General features: G+C 50.0%; 1 protein-coding gene across 5 annotated transcripts in view; it reads left to right on the forward strand.

The window, feature by feature from the left end:
• The window catches only part of LOC114891615 (protocadherin gamma-C4), a 123,567-nt gene that overhangs the window by 90,311 nt on the left and 16,548 nt on the right, over positions 1 to 16,708 (forward strand). The window contains exon 1 of one of the 5 annotated variants that reach the window (XM_029215815.1): positions 1,455 to 4,038. The exons of 2 other annotated variants lie outside the window; for them this stretch is intronic. In XM_029215815.1, coding sequence (XP_029071648.1) covers positions 1,606 to 4,038 — 2,433 coding nt within the window. In that variant the 5' untranslated portion in view covers positions 1,455 to 1,605. Of the gene's footprint in view, positions 1 to 1,454; positions 4,039 to 9,370; positions 11,813 to 13,329; positions 15,857 to 16,708 lie in introns of those variants that run through there. 2 more of the 5 variants (XM_029215814.1, XM_029215813.1) reach the window with 2 other exon arrangements.

Below are 16,708 nucleotides of genomic sequence, written 5' to 3' on the forward strand. Positions count from 1 at the left end.
TATTCTAATCTTCTAATACCTATCAGCCTTCTTGGTGGTATGGACAATTGTCAAATTTGAGTATTTAAAACTGGAGGTTTTAAGAGAGAAAGTATTGAGGACATAGAGAGACAGGTCAAATACGGCTTTTCATCTCTTCAATAAATATCCTATATATACTTCCTATATACCTATCTAACCTCTCTGCCTACCACCCTTCCTCAGGGTTCAGTTAAAATTCAGAAAGGACTATATGCAACCAAAGTGGTGTCCAAGATAAGCGTACAGAAATAGTATGAGGTTCTTTACATCTAATATCTAATGGGGTGATGTGCATCATTAATTAAGACTTACTATGTGCCAGGATTTTATCTGCCTTATTCATTTAATAAGATAGGGACTCAGGAACCCTTAGAGGGTAGTTTCTTGTCTAAGGATATACAACTCAGTTCTAACTTATATCATAGCTGACTCTCTTATTCATTATCCTAATCATTACTGTTTTGTTTGACTACAATCCTAAATGCAGAAAACTTCAGGCTCTTTATTCTGTGGCTAAAGGCTTTGTATTTCTGATATCCCAATCATTTTATAAAGGCCCCAGGTGGTAAATAAAACCTGGTCTTTTTTCTTTTTCTTTTATGTTTTTTTTTTGGGGGGGGAAGGGGAGTGAAGAGGGGGTATTATCCTTTATTAGCAATGCAACTTCTCTTTGTGGTATGCCATATGATCTTGAGAAACAAATTGATCAAGTAAAGGGAAACTTTAGAGATGCTCTCTGATTGAGGTTATGCTTGTTGGGACAAACAGAATAGAAATTTCACATTGCTCCCTGGTTGTTAAGAAATAAGAGCTAAGCAACAACATCCAATTTAAAAAGAAATCTGAATTGTACTTTTAAATTTCATAAAACAAAGTTAAACCAAACAGCTGGTAGCTCCTGTAGATTTTCTCTACTGAGGAAGTGACCCGTAGTTCTACAGTCTCATTTGGTAAAGATATAACTGAAATTATCAACACCTCCACAGAAATGCTAAATGCCTCGCCACAATATGGTCCAGCTAGGTAAGTTTTACCTAGTCCTCCAACAAACCAGATAACGTTGTGTCGTTTTCGGTTTGGTTTGAACCCCCTTCTTGGGGGTTGAAGTGTTAAAGTCAGCGGTTGAGGTGTTTAATAGGCCCTAGTTCGGCTTGAAGACTCGCAGAAAGGCCATCTCCATCACCCTGCAGTTAGCTTTACAGCTAAGGTGTGTTTCCGATGCGCGGATACTGCCAAGGAGCTCTGGCTGTAAACTCTGGAAGGAAGCCAAAGGAAAGAAGCTCCTGGCGCTAACGCTGGTCCCGCTCAGTGAGCCGGGCGCTGGCGCATTTTTCGTGCAGTTATTGGCTGGGACTCTGCGTGCCGCTGTCGGCCAATGAAGAAGCTGGAGATCTGGCCCCGGCCCGTCCCCTCTTGGCGCCGCGGGATGAGGCAGAGACTGAATAGCCGGCGAGCAAATCAACGGCATCCAGAAAGCCATGTCCGACTCGGAGCCCAGCGCCCGAGCGTTAACCCGCTGAAAGTTTCTCAGGAAAGAAGCCGGGCCAATCTGGACCCCGCTAAGAGGAGCTGTCTTTGAGTGAGATGGTCCCAGAGGCCTGGAGAAGTGGGCTGGTAAGCACTGGGAGAGTGGTGGGAGTTTTGCTTCTTCTTGGTGCCTTGCATAAGGCTTCCGCCGCCGTCATTCGCTATGAGATCCTGGAGGAAAGAGAGAAGGGTTTCGCGGTGGGAAACGTGGTTAGGGACCTTGGCTTGGATCTCGGCAGCCTGTCAGCCCGCAGGCTCCGCGTGGTGTCCGGAGCTAGCCGAAGATTCTTTGAGGTGAACTGGGAGACGGGAGAGATGTTCGTGAACGACCGCCTGGATCGAGAGGAGCTATGTGGGACGCTGCCCTCCTGCACCATAACTCTGGAGTTGGTAGTGGAGAGGCCGCTAGAGCTGTTCAGCGCGGAAGTGGTGATCCAGGATATCAACGACAACAATCCCTCTTTTCCTACCCGGGAAATGAAATTGGAGATTAGCGAGGCTGTGGCGCCGGGGACGCGCTTTCCGCTCGAGAGCGCGCACGATCCAGATGTGGGAAGCAACTCTTTACAAACCTATGAGCTGAGCCGAAATGAGTACTTTGCGCTTCGCGTGCAGACGCGGGAAGACAGCACCAAGTACGCGGAGCTGGTGCTGGAGCGCGCCCTGGACCGGGAGCGAGAACCAGATCTCCAGCTGGTGCTGACAGCGTTGGACGGAGGAACTCCGGCTCGCTCGGCCAGCCTTCCTATTCGAATCGTCGTGCTGGACGCGAATGACAATGCGCCCACCTTCAACCAGTCCTTGTACCGGGCGCGCGTCCTGGAGGATGCACCCCCCGGCACTCGCGTCGTGCAAGTCCATGCAACGGATCTGGATGAAGGCCCCAACGGCGAAATCATTTACTCCTTCGGCAGTCACAACCGCGCTGGCGTGCGGGAACTATTCTCCTTAGACCTTGTAACTGGGGTGCTGACCGTCAAGGGTCGACTGGACTTCGAAGACGCCAAACTCCATGAGATTTACATACAGGCCAAAGACAAGGGCGCCAGTCCTGAGGGAGCACATTGTAAAGTTTTGGTAGAGGTTGTGGATGTAAATGACAATGCCCCGGAGATCACAGTCACCTCCGTGTACAGCCCAGTCCCTGAGGATGCACCCCTAGGAACTGTCATTGCTTTGCTCAGTGTTACCGATCTGGATGCTGGGGAGAACGGGCTGGTGACTTGCGAGGTTCCACCAGGTCTCCCTTTTAGCCTTACATCTTCCCTCAAGAATTACTTTACTTTGAAAACCAGTGCAGCCCTGGATCGGGAGACTGTGCCAGAATACAACCTCAGCATCACGGCTCGAGACGCGGGAACCCCTTCCCTCTCAGCCCTCACGACAGTGCAGGTGCAAGTGTCCGACATCAACGACAACCCTCCACAATCTTCCCAGTCTTCCTACGATGTTTACGTTGAGGAAAATAACCTCCCCGGTGTTCCAATAGTAAATCTAAGTGTCTGGGACCCTGACGCCCCGCAGAATGCTCGCCTTTCCTTCTTTCTCTTGGAGCAAGGAGCTGAAATAGGGCTGGTGGGTCGCTATTTCACGATAAATCGTGACAGTGGCGTCGTGTCATCCTTAGTGCCCCTGGACCATGAGGATCGGCGGGCGTTCGAATTAACAGCTCATATCAGCGATGGCGGCACTCCTGTCCTGGCCACCAATATCAGCGTGAACATATTTGTCACTGATCGCAATGACAATGCCCCCCAGGTCCTATACCCCCGGCCTGGCCAGAGCTCGGTGGAGATGCTGCCTCGAGGTACGTCTGCAGGCCACGTGGTCACGCGTGTGGTAGGCTGGGACCCGGATGCAGGGCACAACGCCTGGCTCTCCTACAGCCTCTTGGGAGCCCCCAACCAGAGCCTTTTTGCTGTGGGACTTCACACGGGTCAAGTCAGCACTGCCCGCCCAGTCCAGGATACAGATTCGCCCAGGCAGACTCTCACGGTCTTGATAAAAGACAATGGGGAGCCGTCGCTGTCCACCACCGCGACCCTGACTGTGTCAGTAATCGAGGAATCTCCTGAAGCCCGAGCTGAGTTCCCCTCCGGCTCTGCCCCCAGGGAGCAGAATAAAAATCTCACCTTTTATCTACTTCTCTCTTTAATCCTGGTCTCCGTGGGGTTCGCAGTCACAGTATTGGGAGTGATCGTATTCAAAGTTTACAAATGGAAGCAGTCCAGGGACCTATACCGAGCTCCCGTGAGCTCCCTGTACCGAACACCAGGGCCTTCTCTGCACGCGGACGCCGTGCGGGGAGGCCTGTTGCCTCCACACCTTTACCATCAGGTGTACCTCACCACTGACTCGAGACGCAGCGACCCGCTGCTGAAGAAACCAGGTGCCGCCAGCCCACTGGCCAGCCGCCAGAACACTCTGCGGAGCCTCGATCCAGTGTTCTATAGGCAAGTGTTGGGTGCAGAGAGCTCCCCTCCAGGACAGGTAAGGGTTAGCAAGTCATCCTGGAATGACATTAATGCTTTTTGATTCCTGCATCAGTTTCAGGAAAGTATGTAGCCGCCTTTATTTTCAGTGATCAAGATGTTTTCCTAGTGATGCATCCACATTTTCACTTGGCCTTTCCCAGATCAAACGTCGTGCCTGTGGGGGAGGGGGATGGCCCAGCTAGAGTGTGGTTTGTGGTCCCACACAGTGTGGAGTTAATTGACTTATCTGTGGACACAATTCACACCCTCAGTACTCACTTGCCATAGCAACTAACCAATCCTGCTAAAGGGCCATTAAGCTATAACTCACCATCTCAGCATTCAAGAGCTTAGCTTGGTGTCATTTGCATTGAGTACAAGCTGATGATATACCTCTAACCAGTGGCAGCTGCTAGGAATATAAAAACTACCTCATCTGTCCATCTTTCAAATGATTGCCACATCTGCATTAAAGCTAATGGTTTGCTGATAATTTTCCTTTGACTACACAGATCCTGTACCTCATTCTCAGATGACTTTCTATGAAAGAAATAAAATTCTAGGGTCCTTTAAATTTTATTTCAAGCACAGTGCTGAAATTATGTGGACATTACTCACAAAAAATTTTTGTTATGGTAATACATGTGCATTATAGAAAATTTGGAAAATATGTAAAAGTATAAGAAAAAATTAAAACTAATTATATTCTCCAAATCCAAAGGTAACCACCATTCATTATAAAAGTAAAAGTAATCATTAATTTCGAAGATAAATCCAGACAACCTGGAAGAACGTAAAGTACAAAATGAAAGTTCTTCTTGCCCAAAGTGTCATTTCCTATCCTTTCATCATTTTTCTTGGGTATACACATAGTGTGAAAGGTAGGTAAATTCATATCCTGAGAAAAAGATAAAGCTTTCATTTATTCAGCATGGTGTGCAGGTCTTTGTTTTGGAGTGAAATTGAACACACTTCCATTTGTGGGAGAACAACTGTTACTTCGTTACTAATAAGTGTATTATTGCTATCAAGCCTTGGGTTTGGCAGTTAGACACTTACCATCTATGAGTCCATGGCCAAGTTAATCTCTTTTCTAGACCCTTTTTCATATGCAAAAAGGGAGTGACAAGGGTTTTATAACATTAGTTCATGATATAATGTATGCACAGTGCCTAGAATATCAAAGGTGTTAAAAAAAATTCTTAGCTGTGACTAATATTTTTTTATTAGTTCTTAACCCACTCCAAATCTTAATTAAACACACTTTAGAAATTGAACAAACCTGGAGACAGTCAAAGATGACAAAGTAGAGGCATAGATGGAAAGGCTAAGGGAGGACGAAAGCCAGGGAGAAGCAGCTGCTGCCTTTCTGGTCAGACCGGAGAACAACTGGCATTTTCCCACGGACAATGTTCTCAAACTTGGTTGCACACCAGAATTACCTAGGGGCCTTTTAAAAATTCTGAAGCCCAGGCCACATCCCAGATGGATTAAAGCATAATCTCTTGAGATGGGACACAGGCATCAGTAGTTTTTGAAGGTCCCCAAGTGATCTCAATGTGAAGACGAATTTGCAAAGCATTGCCCTAGGACCTGCCAGTCTATCAGTTAGCATGTTTTTGAAGCAAAGTGTTATTCTGGTGTTCACAGCACCAGCAGCCAGCCTTATTGGGCCAAACTGAAATTTAAAAAATTCTGTGATGTTATTTCCCAACCTTAAAATATTATAGAGAATAGCTCTAGGAGAGCATTGTAAGGAAGACATAAGATATTTCAGTCATCTGAAGAAAAAATCTTCCTCAACGACTGGCACCTGGGCAACTATTTCTTTAAAAGTCTAGAGCTAGGCAATGGATTTCTAGCCTAGAAATCCATTCTTTTGGGAATGGATTTCTTTTGGGAATGAAAATTTTTTTCTATAACTATACTATGGTGATGGTTGCATCATTTTAGTATATGTGAATATACTAAAAACCATTGAATTGTACATTTTAAAGGGATGAATCATATGGTGTAATGGATGAATTATATATAATAATATATAATTATATATAAAAATATATATTATTTATATAGCTCAATAAAGGTGTTTTTAAAATCTAGAGAGGGGAGAATTACATACCTGGCATAAAAAGGTCAAGTCTAGGATGTGTAGGATTTAGGCTTTATGATCTCCCAGTTCTAGTAATATAGATGGTATGCCTGTTTGTTTTGCTGTGAACTTGCAAATAAAAGGGATTGAGACCTATAAGAGGTCTAGTTCTTTGATATTAAAGGCATCAGTAAAGGGCCAGTTTATGGTTACAGGGATGACAAGCTGGTAGAAAAATGATTTAAGATGTTATAGAAAGAGGGGCTTCCCTGGTGGCACAGTGGTTAAGAATCCGCCTGCCAATGCAGGGGACACGAGTTCAAGCACTGGTCCAGGAAGATCCCACGTGCCGTGGAGCAACTAAGCCCGTGCGCCATAACTACTGAGCCTGCGCTCTAGAGCCCACGTGCCACAACTGCCGAAGCCGGTGTGCCTAGAGCCTGTGCTCTGCAACAAGAGAAGCCACTGCAATGAGAAGCCCGCACACCGCAATGAAGAGTAGCCCCCGCTCGCCGCAACCAGAGAAAGCCCGTGCGCAGCAACAAAGACCCAGTGCAGCCAAAAATAAAATAAATACATTAAAAAAAAGAAAGAGGTTTAAAAAAAAAAAGAAAGAAAGATGTTATAGAAAGAGGCTTTATTTCTTTCCAGAGAGACCAGAGGTGGCAGTGGGGAGATCCTAGTACTGCAGTTACTAGTTGAGCTTTACACAAGTCTCCTAACCCTTCTGATCTTCAGTGTTCTCATCTATAAAATCTTCCAAAATTGTCTAAGAGTGAAAAGTAATGCATATAAAATGTATACTCAATATAAAGTACTCATATAAAGTACAAGTATTCAGTAGATATTTGTTGAACTAATAATTAGTGATATTATCATTTCACCATTTATTGAACATCCCTATGTACCAGACACTTTAAAAGATAAAAAGACACAGTCCCTGCCGCTATGGTACGCAGGGTACTGTAGGAGACAGACACGCACACACACCCACAAAAACGATAATGGAGATCTGTATAATCCAAGAAGCAATGGGAGCAAAGGAAAAGAAACACCTAAGCCTGGGGAAATCAGGGAGACTTCATAGAGGTGATGATGCTTGATCTGAGAACAAAAGGTTGAGTAGTAGTTTGTCAAATAAGGGGAAAAGGGGGTAGAGAGGGACCCTTGCAGGAGATTCCATGCAGAAGGATTATGATTTTTCATTATTGCTGAACCTTAAAGTGTGTTTGTAAAACAATCTTTGCAGGAGATAAAGTGAAGCAATTAGGCAGGAGTTAAATCTTGAGTTACCTTTATGCCATGCCAAGGAGTTTTTATTTTATTCTATATCCATGATAGTCATTGCAGAATTTTGAAGAGACATAAATGTGATGTCATCAGGGTTTTTTGTTTGTTTTGGAGAGATTATTCTGGCAGCCACAAATGAAATGGATTGGGGATATTGGGACTGTAGACAAAAAAAAAAAAAATTAGAAGGCTATTATAGTATTTGAGGAGATTGATAAATGCTTGAACCAGCACAGTGACAGTATAGATGGAGGTAACTGTAGTGAAATTATCAGCACTCATTCATTGACATGATACAGGGAATGAGGGAGAGGAATGAGTCAAGGATGACCCTCCTTCCTCCTCTCCATTGTGACTGACCCAGCTTGGGTGGCTAATGGTGTCATTCCACTGAGATAGTGAATCCTGGCATAACCACCTGATGGGTCAGATTGATTGACATCTCCGTCATTCCCATGGGAGGAGGTTTAGGTGTTTGGGAGTAAAAGAACACAGAAAGCAGATACCTCCCTTTGAGACCAGCGTGTTGGTTGCTGGCCTCACCATCAAAAGGATATTCTTGAGGATCAGGGGCTTGGGAAAACACCTGGGGAGGATAACCTCAGGTTTTGCCACTGGTTTTGGTAGCCTAGGTGAGGATTCAGATGAATTTAAAAAATCTCACGTCCAAATCAGGCTGGATTTTTCTCTTTGTGCTGTGGTGTGTTTGCGACTTGAACTACAGTTTGCAGGTAACTACAGTGTGAATTGAACGATGTTTCTGCATTTGTGCAAGGTGGTAGCCAGGCTCCAGGGAGGGTCTGGATCAGGGTAGGGCTGGGGTGAGATCAAGTCTCCCTTGCCAAAAGGCCCCCTAGGGCTAAGTGAAAAACTTGCTCTTTTGAAACAGTCACTGTTGGTAATTAACAACATATCAAGCATACAGTGGTGTCAAATAAAGGAGATTTGTAGGCACTGTGCTTTTGGTAGCAGATCTCAATCATTCACGGAAGCTATTAAATCTGTGAACATTAGCGTTCTGCCAGGAAGTGAGATGTAGTCCTTAGCGTTTCCCAGACAAACTGATTCTTTACTGATTTGGAACATCTCTCTCTCCTGGTTTCCTCCCCCCTCCTTCACCTCCTTCCATACTGTCCTTGAAATCGATGAATGGCAATTTAGTATACCACCAGTGGGTATGTGAATAAGAGAGGTTTGGTTTCTGCTGCGCCTTCTGTTACAACAAAAATGTGTACTGCATAAATTTAATAGGCTACCTTAATGTGTAAGCCTTTTCTGCAAAGAGGTGGATATATTTCTGAATAATCTGCAGAGGGGCAGAGTTTTTAGTATAAGGCAGTGCTTCTAAGTAGCTGTTGCTCTAATACAATCAGACCGAGGCAGAAGCTACTCATTTAGAATATTGGTGGATGACAACATTGGCTTGAACAAAGTGACCAGTCTCAAATGGCTACTCACTCTCTGGGCTGCAGGTTGCTAGGGCTCAGGCTGTCGCTGTTTTCCCCCACCGAAAAGGGGCGGGGTGGTGTGGGCTGGGAATTGGTGTGTTAGAAAAAAAAAAAAACGTGTATGTTGTCTGCCTCTCCATAGAGGTAATAACCCGTGGTGGTGGGGGGGAAATGCTGTTGAGCAGGAGGAAGGCAAAAAGATAGGTGGGTTGTTTTTTGTTTTTTCTTTCCTTTTTCCAATGCTGCGACGCATTTACCCTGCTGCTATTGGGACGTTCTCTGCTTAGCCTATTGGCTGAGCCCAGGAGCCTCTGTCTGCCAATCGGGTGGAGGAAGGCAGACAAATCTACCCCGCCACCAGCAAAAAAAACGGCGCGTAACCCTTGCGGCGCCGGCCCAGCCGCGCCAGAGCTGGCGCGGGGAAAGGGAGATAGGTGTCTCCAGCTGCTGTGGCCGTTCGGGGCGGGTCGGCTTCTTCGGCTTCTCAGGACCAGATAGAGAACTAGTGGGCGGCAGCAATGCTCCGCAAGGTGAGAAGCTGGGTAGAAATCTGCCGGGGGACTACCCTTTTGTTCCTTTTTTGCCACCTGGGTTACGTTTGTGGGCAGATCCGATACCCGGTCCCAGAGGAGTCACAGGAAGGGACTTTTGTAGGGAATGTCGCCCAAGATTTCCTGCTGGATGCAGAGAGCTTAGCAGCTCGCAGGCTGCAGGTCGCTGGAGAGGTGAACCAAAGACACTTCCGTGTGGATTTGGACAGCGGTGCCCTGCTCATCAAGAATCCAATCGATCGAGAGGCACTGTGTGGGCTCAGTGCCAGCTGCATCGTGCCCCTGGAGTTTGTAACAGAAGGGCCTTTGGAAATGTACCGAGCAGAGGTAGAAATCGTGGATGTGAATGATCACGCCCCCCGATTTCCTCGGCAGCAGCTGGACTTGGAAATTGGGGAGGCAGCTCCTCCAGGACAGCGTTTCCCCTTGGAAAAGGCTCAGGATGCAGATGTGGGGAGCAACTCCATCAGCAGCTATAGACTAAGCTCCAATGAACACTTTGCACTGGATGTCAAGAAGCGCAGCGACGGCAGCCTGGTCCCAGAGCTGCTCCTGGAGAAGCCTTTGGATCGGGAAAAGCAATCAGACTACCGCCTAGTGCTGACTGCTGTGGATGGAGGGAACCCCCCGAGATCTGGCACAGCGGAGCTCCGGGTGTCAGTGCTGGACGTGAATGACAACGCCCCAGCCTTCCAGCAATCCAGCTACAGGATTAGCGTTTTGGAGAGCGCGCCAGCCGGCATGCTACTCATCCAGCTCAATGCCTCTGACCCAGACCTGGGTCCCAGTGGTAACGTCACCTTTTCTTTCAGTGGTCACACCCCTGACCGTGTGAGAAGCCTCTTTAGCCTGCACCCCACTAATGGAAAGCTTACTCTTCAGGGGCCCCTAGACTTTGAGAGCGAGAATTACTATGAATTTGATGTTCGGGCTCGAGATGGGGGTTCTCCAGCCATGGAGCAACATTGCAGCCTTCGGGTGGATCTCCTGGATGTAAATGACAATGCCCCCCACATCACAGTGACCTCAGAGCTTGGGACTCTCCCTGAGAGCGCAGAACCTGGCACGGTGGTGGCGCTCATCAGTGTGCAGGACCCTGACTCAGGTTCAAATGGAGATGTGAGCCTCCGTATTCCTGACCATTTGCCCTTTGCCCTCAAGTCCGCCTTCAAGAACCAGTTCTCCCTGGTGACTGCTGGACCCTTGGACCGAGAGGCCAAATCCAGCTATGATATCATGGTCACTGCTTCTGATGCTGGGAGCCCTCCTCTGAGTACCCACAGGACCATTTTCCTCAATATTTCAGATGTGAATGATAACCCACCCTCTTTCTTTCAGAGGTCACATGAAGTATTTGTTCCAGAGAACAATCGCCCAGGGGACCTGCTTTGCTCCCTTGCAGCCTCTGATCCAGACTCTGGCTTGAATGCCCTTATCTCCTACTCTCTCCTAGAGCCCAGAAATCGAGATGTGTCAGCTTCCTCCTTCATCTCTCTGAACCCCCAGACGGGAGCTGTTCATGCTACTCGATCCTTTGACTATGAGCAAACACAGACACTGCAGTTTGAGGTGCAGGCCCGGGATCGGGGCAACCCACCCCTTAGTAGCACCGTGACAGTTCGTCTATTTGTACTGGACCTCAATGACAATGCGCCAGCTGTGCTCCGCCCTAGAGCCCGACCTGGTTCCTTATGTCCACAAGCACTGCCTCCATCAGTTGGTGCTGGACACCTAGTTACAAAGGTGACCGCTGTGGACTTGGATTCGGGTTACAATGCTTGGGTTTCGTATCAGCTCCTGGAGGCCCCAGATCCCAGCCTGTTTGCAGTCTCCCGCTATGCTGGGGAGGTGCGGACGGCTGTTCCCATCCCAGCTGATCTCCCGCCGCAGAAGCTGGTCATTGTGGTAAAGGATAGTGGTAGCCCACCACTCTCTACCTCCGTTACTCTCCTGGTGTCCTTGGAAGAAGACACTCATCCAGTTGTCCCTGATCTTCGAGAATCTTCAGCTCCAAGGGAAGGAGAATCCCGCTTGACCCTGTACTTGGCTGTATCTCTAGTGGCAATTTGCTTTGTCTCCTTTGGCTCATTCGTGGCACTAATCTCGAAGTGCCTGCGTGGGGCTGCCTGTGGAGTGACCTGCTTTCCTGCTGGCACCTGTGCCTGTCTCACCCGGTCTCGAAGGAGAGAGGGGCTTCCTCCTTCCAATGGGATCCTCCGAATCCAGCTAGGGTCAGATGATCCTATCAAGTTTGTTGATGTGGGCGGCCACTCTCATGGCTGTACACCCTTGGCTTCTGCACCCACTCGGAGCGATAGCTTCATGATGGTGAAGTCACCCAGTGCACCTATGGCAGGGGAACCTGTTCGCCCAAGTTGCCCACCCTCTGATCTTCTCTATGGGCTAGAGGTGAGACCTTTGCAGGCTCAGCCAATGCTTGAGGGTTGTTCTGAGGCAGGCATGTGGCTGGGCCATGTCCCAGAGAGTACTGGTCTCTCTGTAAGAGCCTGTAGTGATGTCACCACTTCTGTGAGTGGTAACTATGTGGTGGATGCTATGCTTTAGAAGTGTTTTGTGAATTAACCAGGGAGTTTTCACGGATTAGTACTTGAGGTGGGTTATGCCCTTATCTGAGAGTAAGAATTGAAAGTAAGTGATCAAGAGGCAGGGTATTGTGGAAACACACGATTGGAATGTGGATCATATGGAAGGCTCTTGTGCACAAGGTGCACGTAAACACCGGTGGCTGCTTTCTCTACTCTTCCTGAATGAGGGGGCCAGGGTCTGGAACACCTTAACTCTAGGTTAAGGGGAGCTAATATCTTTGCCCCACAGTATCATCTACTCCCTAATCTACGGTGAAAGGGATTCTCTGCTTGAAACATAGCAGAGAGCAAAAAGAAGAAAGAGTCCAGGGAGTAGAGAGGCATCAAGGTGGAAGCAGGGATCTTTTCGTCCAGGTCTTCAGGACTCCCAATCAAGTCCCCGCTGGGATTTGAGCTAGATTCAGTAGATCCGGACAGGGGAACATGACCTCTTTGGGAGGAAAAGGCAATAAGTGAAATCACTAAATATCTAAACCTGTTTTACTGCTGAGGAATTCATAGAGACAGCCACTATGGGAGTCTTTAAGTAGTTTCTTCTGAATTGATGAAACCATAAAGCCTAGAGGCCATGCCTAGACTCTAGTCACCTTCCCTGGGTGACCTGGATCAGTCCTAGAAATGTTCCTCCTATCACAAGCTGTGATGCCTATTCCATAGCTAAAGTCTGGGATCTCAGAAAAATTGAATCCTTATAGCCATCAGCTGACACCGAGATTCCTCGAAGTACTGCTGGAGAGTCCGAGCAAGACTCTAAAGGGTCCTAACAAATCTTTTCTCTCACCTTGGCAGTGTTTGGTAGGATGGGGTAGGGAGGGGCTAACACATGGGCTTTGCCTCCCTGAGAAGGACAAAATTTTGTTGGTTCAAGCAAAGTAGTGGGAGCTTCTGAAGTCATGCAGGAAGTTGCTGGGACAGAGCACTGAGAAGTTCTGTACCACTTTGTCTTCCCTGTTGAGCACCATCTGAGCTGCCAAGGGGGCTGAATCAACCTGCAGCATGAAATGAGTGGGGAGGTAGGAGGCTTCTGTGACACAGATTTGCAGCGCCTGTTCCTAAGGTTTCCAGGACTGAGGAGACTTGATAATTGGTTGGGAGCACAGACTTTTGGGCCAATCAGACTCAGAGCCAAGGTGGGGGATCTGCTCTTCCTGCCCGCCTCTCCTCCCCCAGCTCCCCAGCTCCACTCAGATTCGATTCCCCTCCCCCCCCAACCCACCCCCGCCATTTGGTGACTAAGAAGAACTGCTGCAGGCAGACAAACCTCGGAGCAGTTTTTTAAGAGGCTGGAAGGAGACATAAGAGATTTCAGCTGCTACATCCCAAGCCCTGGGTCTGCCTTCGAGACAGGACAGCACAGAGTCAGTGTCCAGGAAGGGACTTCTGGGTCATGGGGCCCAAGACACCCCCGCAGCTCGCTGGGAAATGGCAAGTGCTGTGCATGTTGTCCTTGTGCTCCTGGGGCTGGGTGTCTGGGCAGCTTCGTTACTCAGTGGTGGAGGAGTCTGAGCCGGGGACGCTGGTGGGGAACGTTGCTCAGGATCTAGGCTTAAAGCTGACAGATCTGTTGAGCCGCCGGCTGCGGTTGGGCTCTGAGGAGAGTGGGCATTATTTTTCCCTGAGCTTGGTGAGTGGTGCTCTGGCAGTGAATCAGAAAATTGACCGAGAGAGCCTGTGTGGAGCCAGCACCAGCTGCCTGCTGCCACTACAGGTGGTGACCGAACACCCGCTGGAACTAATCCGTGTAGAGGTAGAAATCCTGGATCTCAATGACAACTCTCCTAGCTTTGCCACCCCTGAGCGAGAGATACGCATCTCAGAATCAGCTGCACTTGGGGCACTGTTCCCACTGGATAGCGCCCAGGATCCAGACGTGGGTACCAATACCGTGAGCTTCTATACTCTGAGCCCCAGTAGCCACTTCTCTCTGAATGTGAAGACCCTAAAAGATGGGAAGCTGTTCCCAGAGCTGGTACTAGAGCAGCAGCTGGACCGTGAAGCCCAGGCAAGCCATCAGCTGGTGCTCACTGCTGTGGATGGGGGTATCCCACCCCGCTCGGGGACCACCCTTATCTCCATCACTGTGCTGGACATCAATGATAATGCTCCAGCCTTCCAGTCCTCAGTTCTACGTGTGGGACTCCCAGAGAATGCACCCGTGGGTACACTGCTGCTCCGCCTCAATGCCACTGATCCAGATGAAGGCACCAATGGCCAACTAGACTATTCCTTTGGAGACCATACATCTGAGGCAGTGCGGAATCTCTTTGGCCTAGACCCTAGCAGTGGAGCAATCCGTGTGTTGGGTCCCATAGACTTTGAGGAATCAAGTTTCTATGAAATTCATGCAAGAGCCCGTGACCAAGGACAGCCAGCCATGGAAGGCCACTGTGTGATTCAAGTGGATGTGGGGGATGCGAATGACAACGCCCCAGAGGTACTATTGGCCTCTTTGGTCAACCCTGTCCTGGAGAGCACACCAGTGGGCATAGTAGTGGGATTATTTAATGTGCGGGACCGAGACTCAGGGAGAAACGGTGAAGTGAGCCTTGATATCTCTTCGGGCCTGCCATTTCAGATTAAGCCTTCTGAGAACCACTACTCACTGCTAACCAGCCAGCCTTTGGACCGTGAGGCCACATCCCACTATATCATTGAGCTGCTGGCCCGCGATGGGGGCTCACCTCCCTTGCACGCCCATCTCACCGTCAGGCTCAACATTTCAGATGTAAACGACAATGCACCCTACTTCACCCAGCAGCTCTACACTGCTTACATCCCAGAAAACCGGCCTCCAGGCTCCCTTCTCTGCACCGTGGCTGCCTCTGATCCAGACACTGGGGAAAATGCTCGCCTCACCTACTTCATTGCAGGGCATCAGATTCAGGGAGCCCCAGCCTCCTCCTTTGTGTATGTCAACCCTGCGGATGGGCGGGTGTTTGCCCAGCGCACTTTCGACTACGAATTGTTGCAGATGCTGCAGATCGTGGTGGGCGTTCGAGACTCTGGCTCTCCCCCATTGCACGCCAACGCATCTCTCCATGTGTTTGTCCTGGACCAGAATGATAATGCCCCAGCCGTGCTGCACCCCAGACCAGGCCGGGATCTCTCGGTCCCCCAGCGTCTCCCTCGCTCTGCCCCTCCTGGCTCCTTCGTCACCAAGGTGACAGCCGTAGATGCTGACGCAGGCCACAATGCCTGGCTCTCCTATTCACTGTTGCCACAGTCCACAGCCCCAGGACTGTTCCTGGTGTCTGCACACACTGGTGAGGTGCGAACAGCCCGGGCCTTACTGGAGGATGACCCTGACACCCAGCAGGTTGTGGTCCTGGTGAGGGACAATGGTGACCCTTCACTCTCCTCTACAGCCACAGTGCTTCTGATTCTGGAGGATAAGGACCCTGAGGAAATGCCCAAATCCAGCGACTTCCTCACACACCCTCCTGAGCATTCAGACCTTACCCTTTATCTCATTGTGGCTCTTGTGGCCGTCAGTCTCTTATCCTTAGTCACCTTCACCTTTCTGTCAGCTAAGTGCCTTCGGGGGCACGCAGACGGGGATGGGGGTGGGGGTGAGTGCTGTGGGCGCCAGGACTCGCCCTCCCGGGAGTTCTATAAGCAGTCCGGCCCCAACCTACAGGTGAGCTCAGACGGCACACTCAAGTACATGGAGGTGACGCTGCGGCCCACAGACTCGCACAGCCATTGCTACAGGACGTGCTTTTCACCAGCCTCGGACGGCAGTGACTTCACTTTTCTAAGGCCCCTCAGCGTCCAGCAGCCCTCAGCTCTGGCACAGGAGCCTGACACCTTCCGGTCCCGCTCTAACACGCTGCGGGAGCGGAGCCAGGTGAGGGGCTCAGCGCGACCCCTGGGGGCGGCAATGGAGAAGCCGCCCAGCCACATCAGGGACTTTGAACTTGGCATCCGCTCCTCTGGTGCGGGCTTGGCCCGAATGTCGGGACTGTTTGGACGGATTGTGTGGAACCAGAGGTGTGGCCGAGGCAGGGATGGGGGCTCTGAGCCCGGGGAGGTGATGGTGATTGTGGTTGAGGGGGAGACAGGAAAGGACCGACCCCACATTCAGAAAAGCCTGGGGTCTGGCGATCATTCTGGCGATTTCCGCCAGGTCCGGGGTCCGGGTGGAGGCGGTCACAGATCCACGCCTGCAGCCAGCCTCTGAGGCTCCGGTGCGGGCACGCTCCACTGGTCCTGAGGTTTCTTCTTAGGGTTCTCCCCACTCCCTTGACCTGTGGCCTCGCTGTTATTCCCAACCCTCTTTATTCCCACATCAAACCAATGCGTCTGTGGACAGAGCAGAAGCGTGCCCTCGGGGCCCGCACGAGCCACGCACCGCGCACGGGCTCGCAGCGCCTCACCCGCGCACGCACACGCCCCCTCGCACTTGGTCTTCCACGTACACCGCCTTTTACTGCCAGCCGCTCGCTGCCAGGTACACTGGCTGTTCCAGCCCGCTCACAGCTTCCCTCCCACCCTGCTGCTCGCCTCAGAGGTACTGACTGAGCGCGCCCAAGTTGTGGCCGTCCTGCCCCTGAGGACTCTGGAGCCGCCTCCCGCCCCCGCCCGGACCTGGACCGGTCGCCTCCTGACGAGCCAGAGTCGCCCGCAGTGTAGCCACTCTGGGCGCTCTAGGCGCGGGGCGGGCAGCACTCTATGACCCGCGGGCTGGCGGATCCTGCCG

The sequence above is a fragment of the Monodon monoceros genome, unplaced genomic scaffold (assembly GCF_005190385.1).
Source record: "Monodon monoceros isolate NGI ecotype Baffin Bay Population unplaced genomic scaffold, NGI_Narwhal_1 Super_Scaffold_12, whole genome shotgun sequence".
NCBI lineage: Eukaryota > Metazoa > Chordata > Mammalia > Artiodactyla > Monodontidae > Monodon > Monodon monoceros.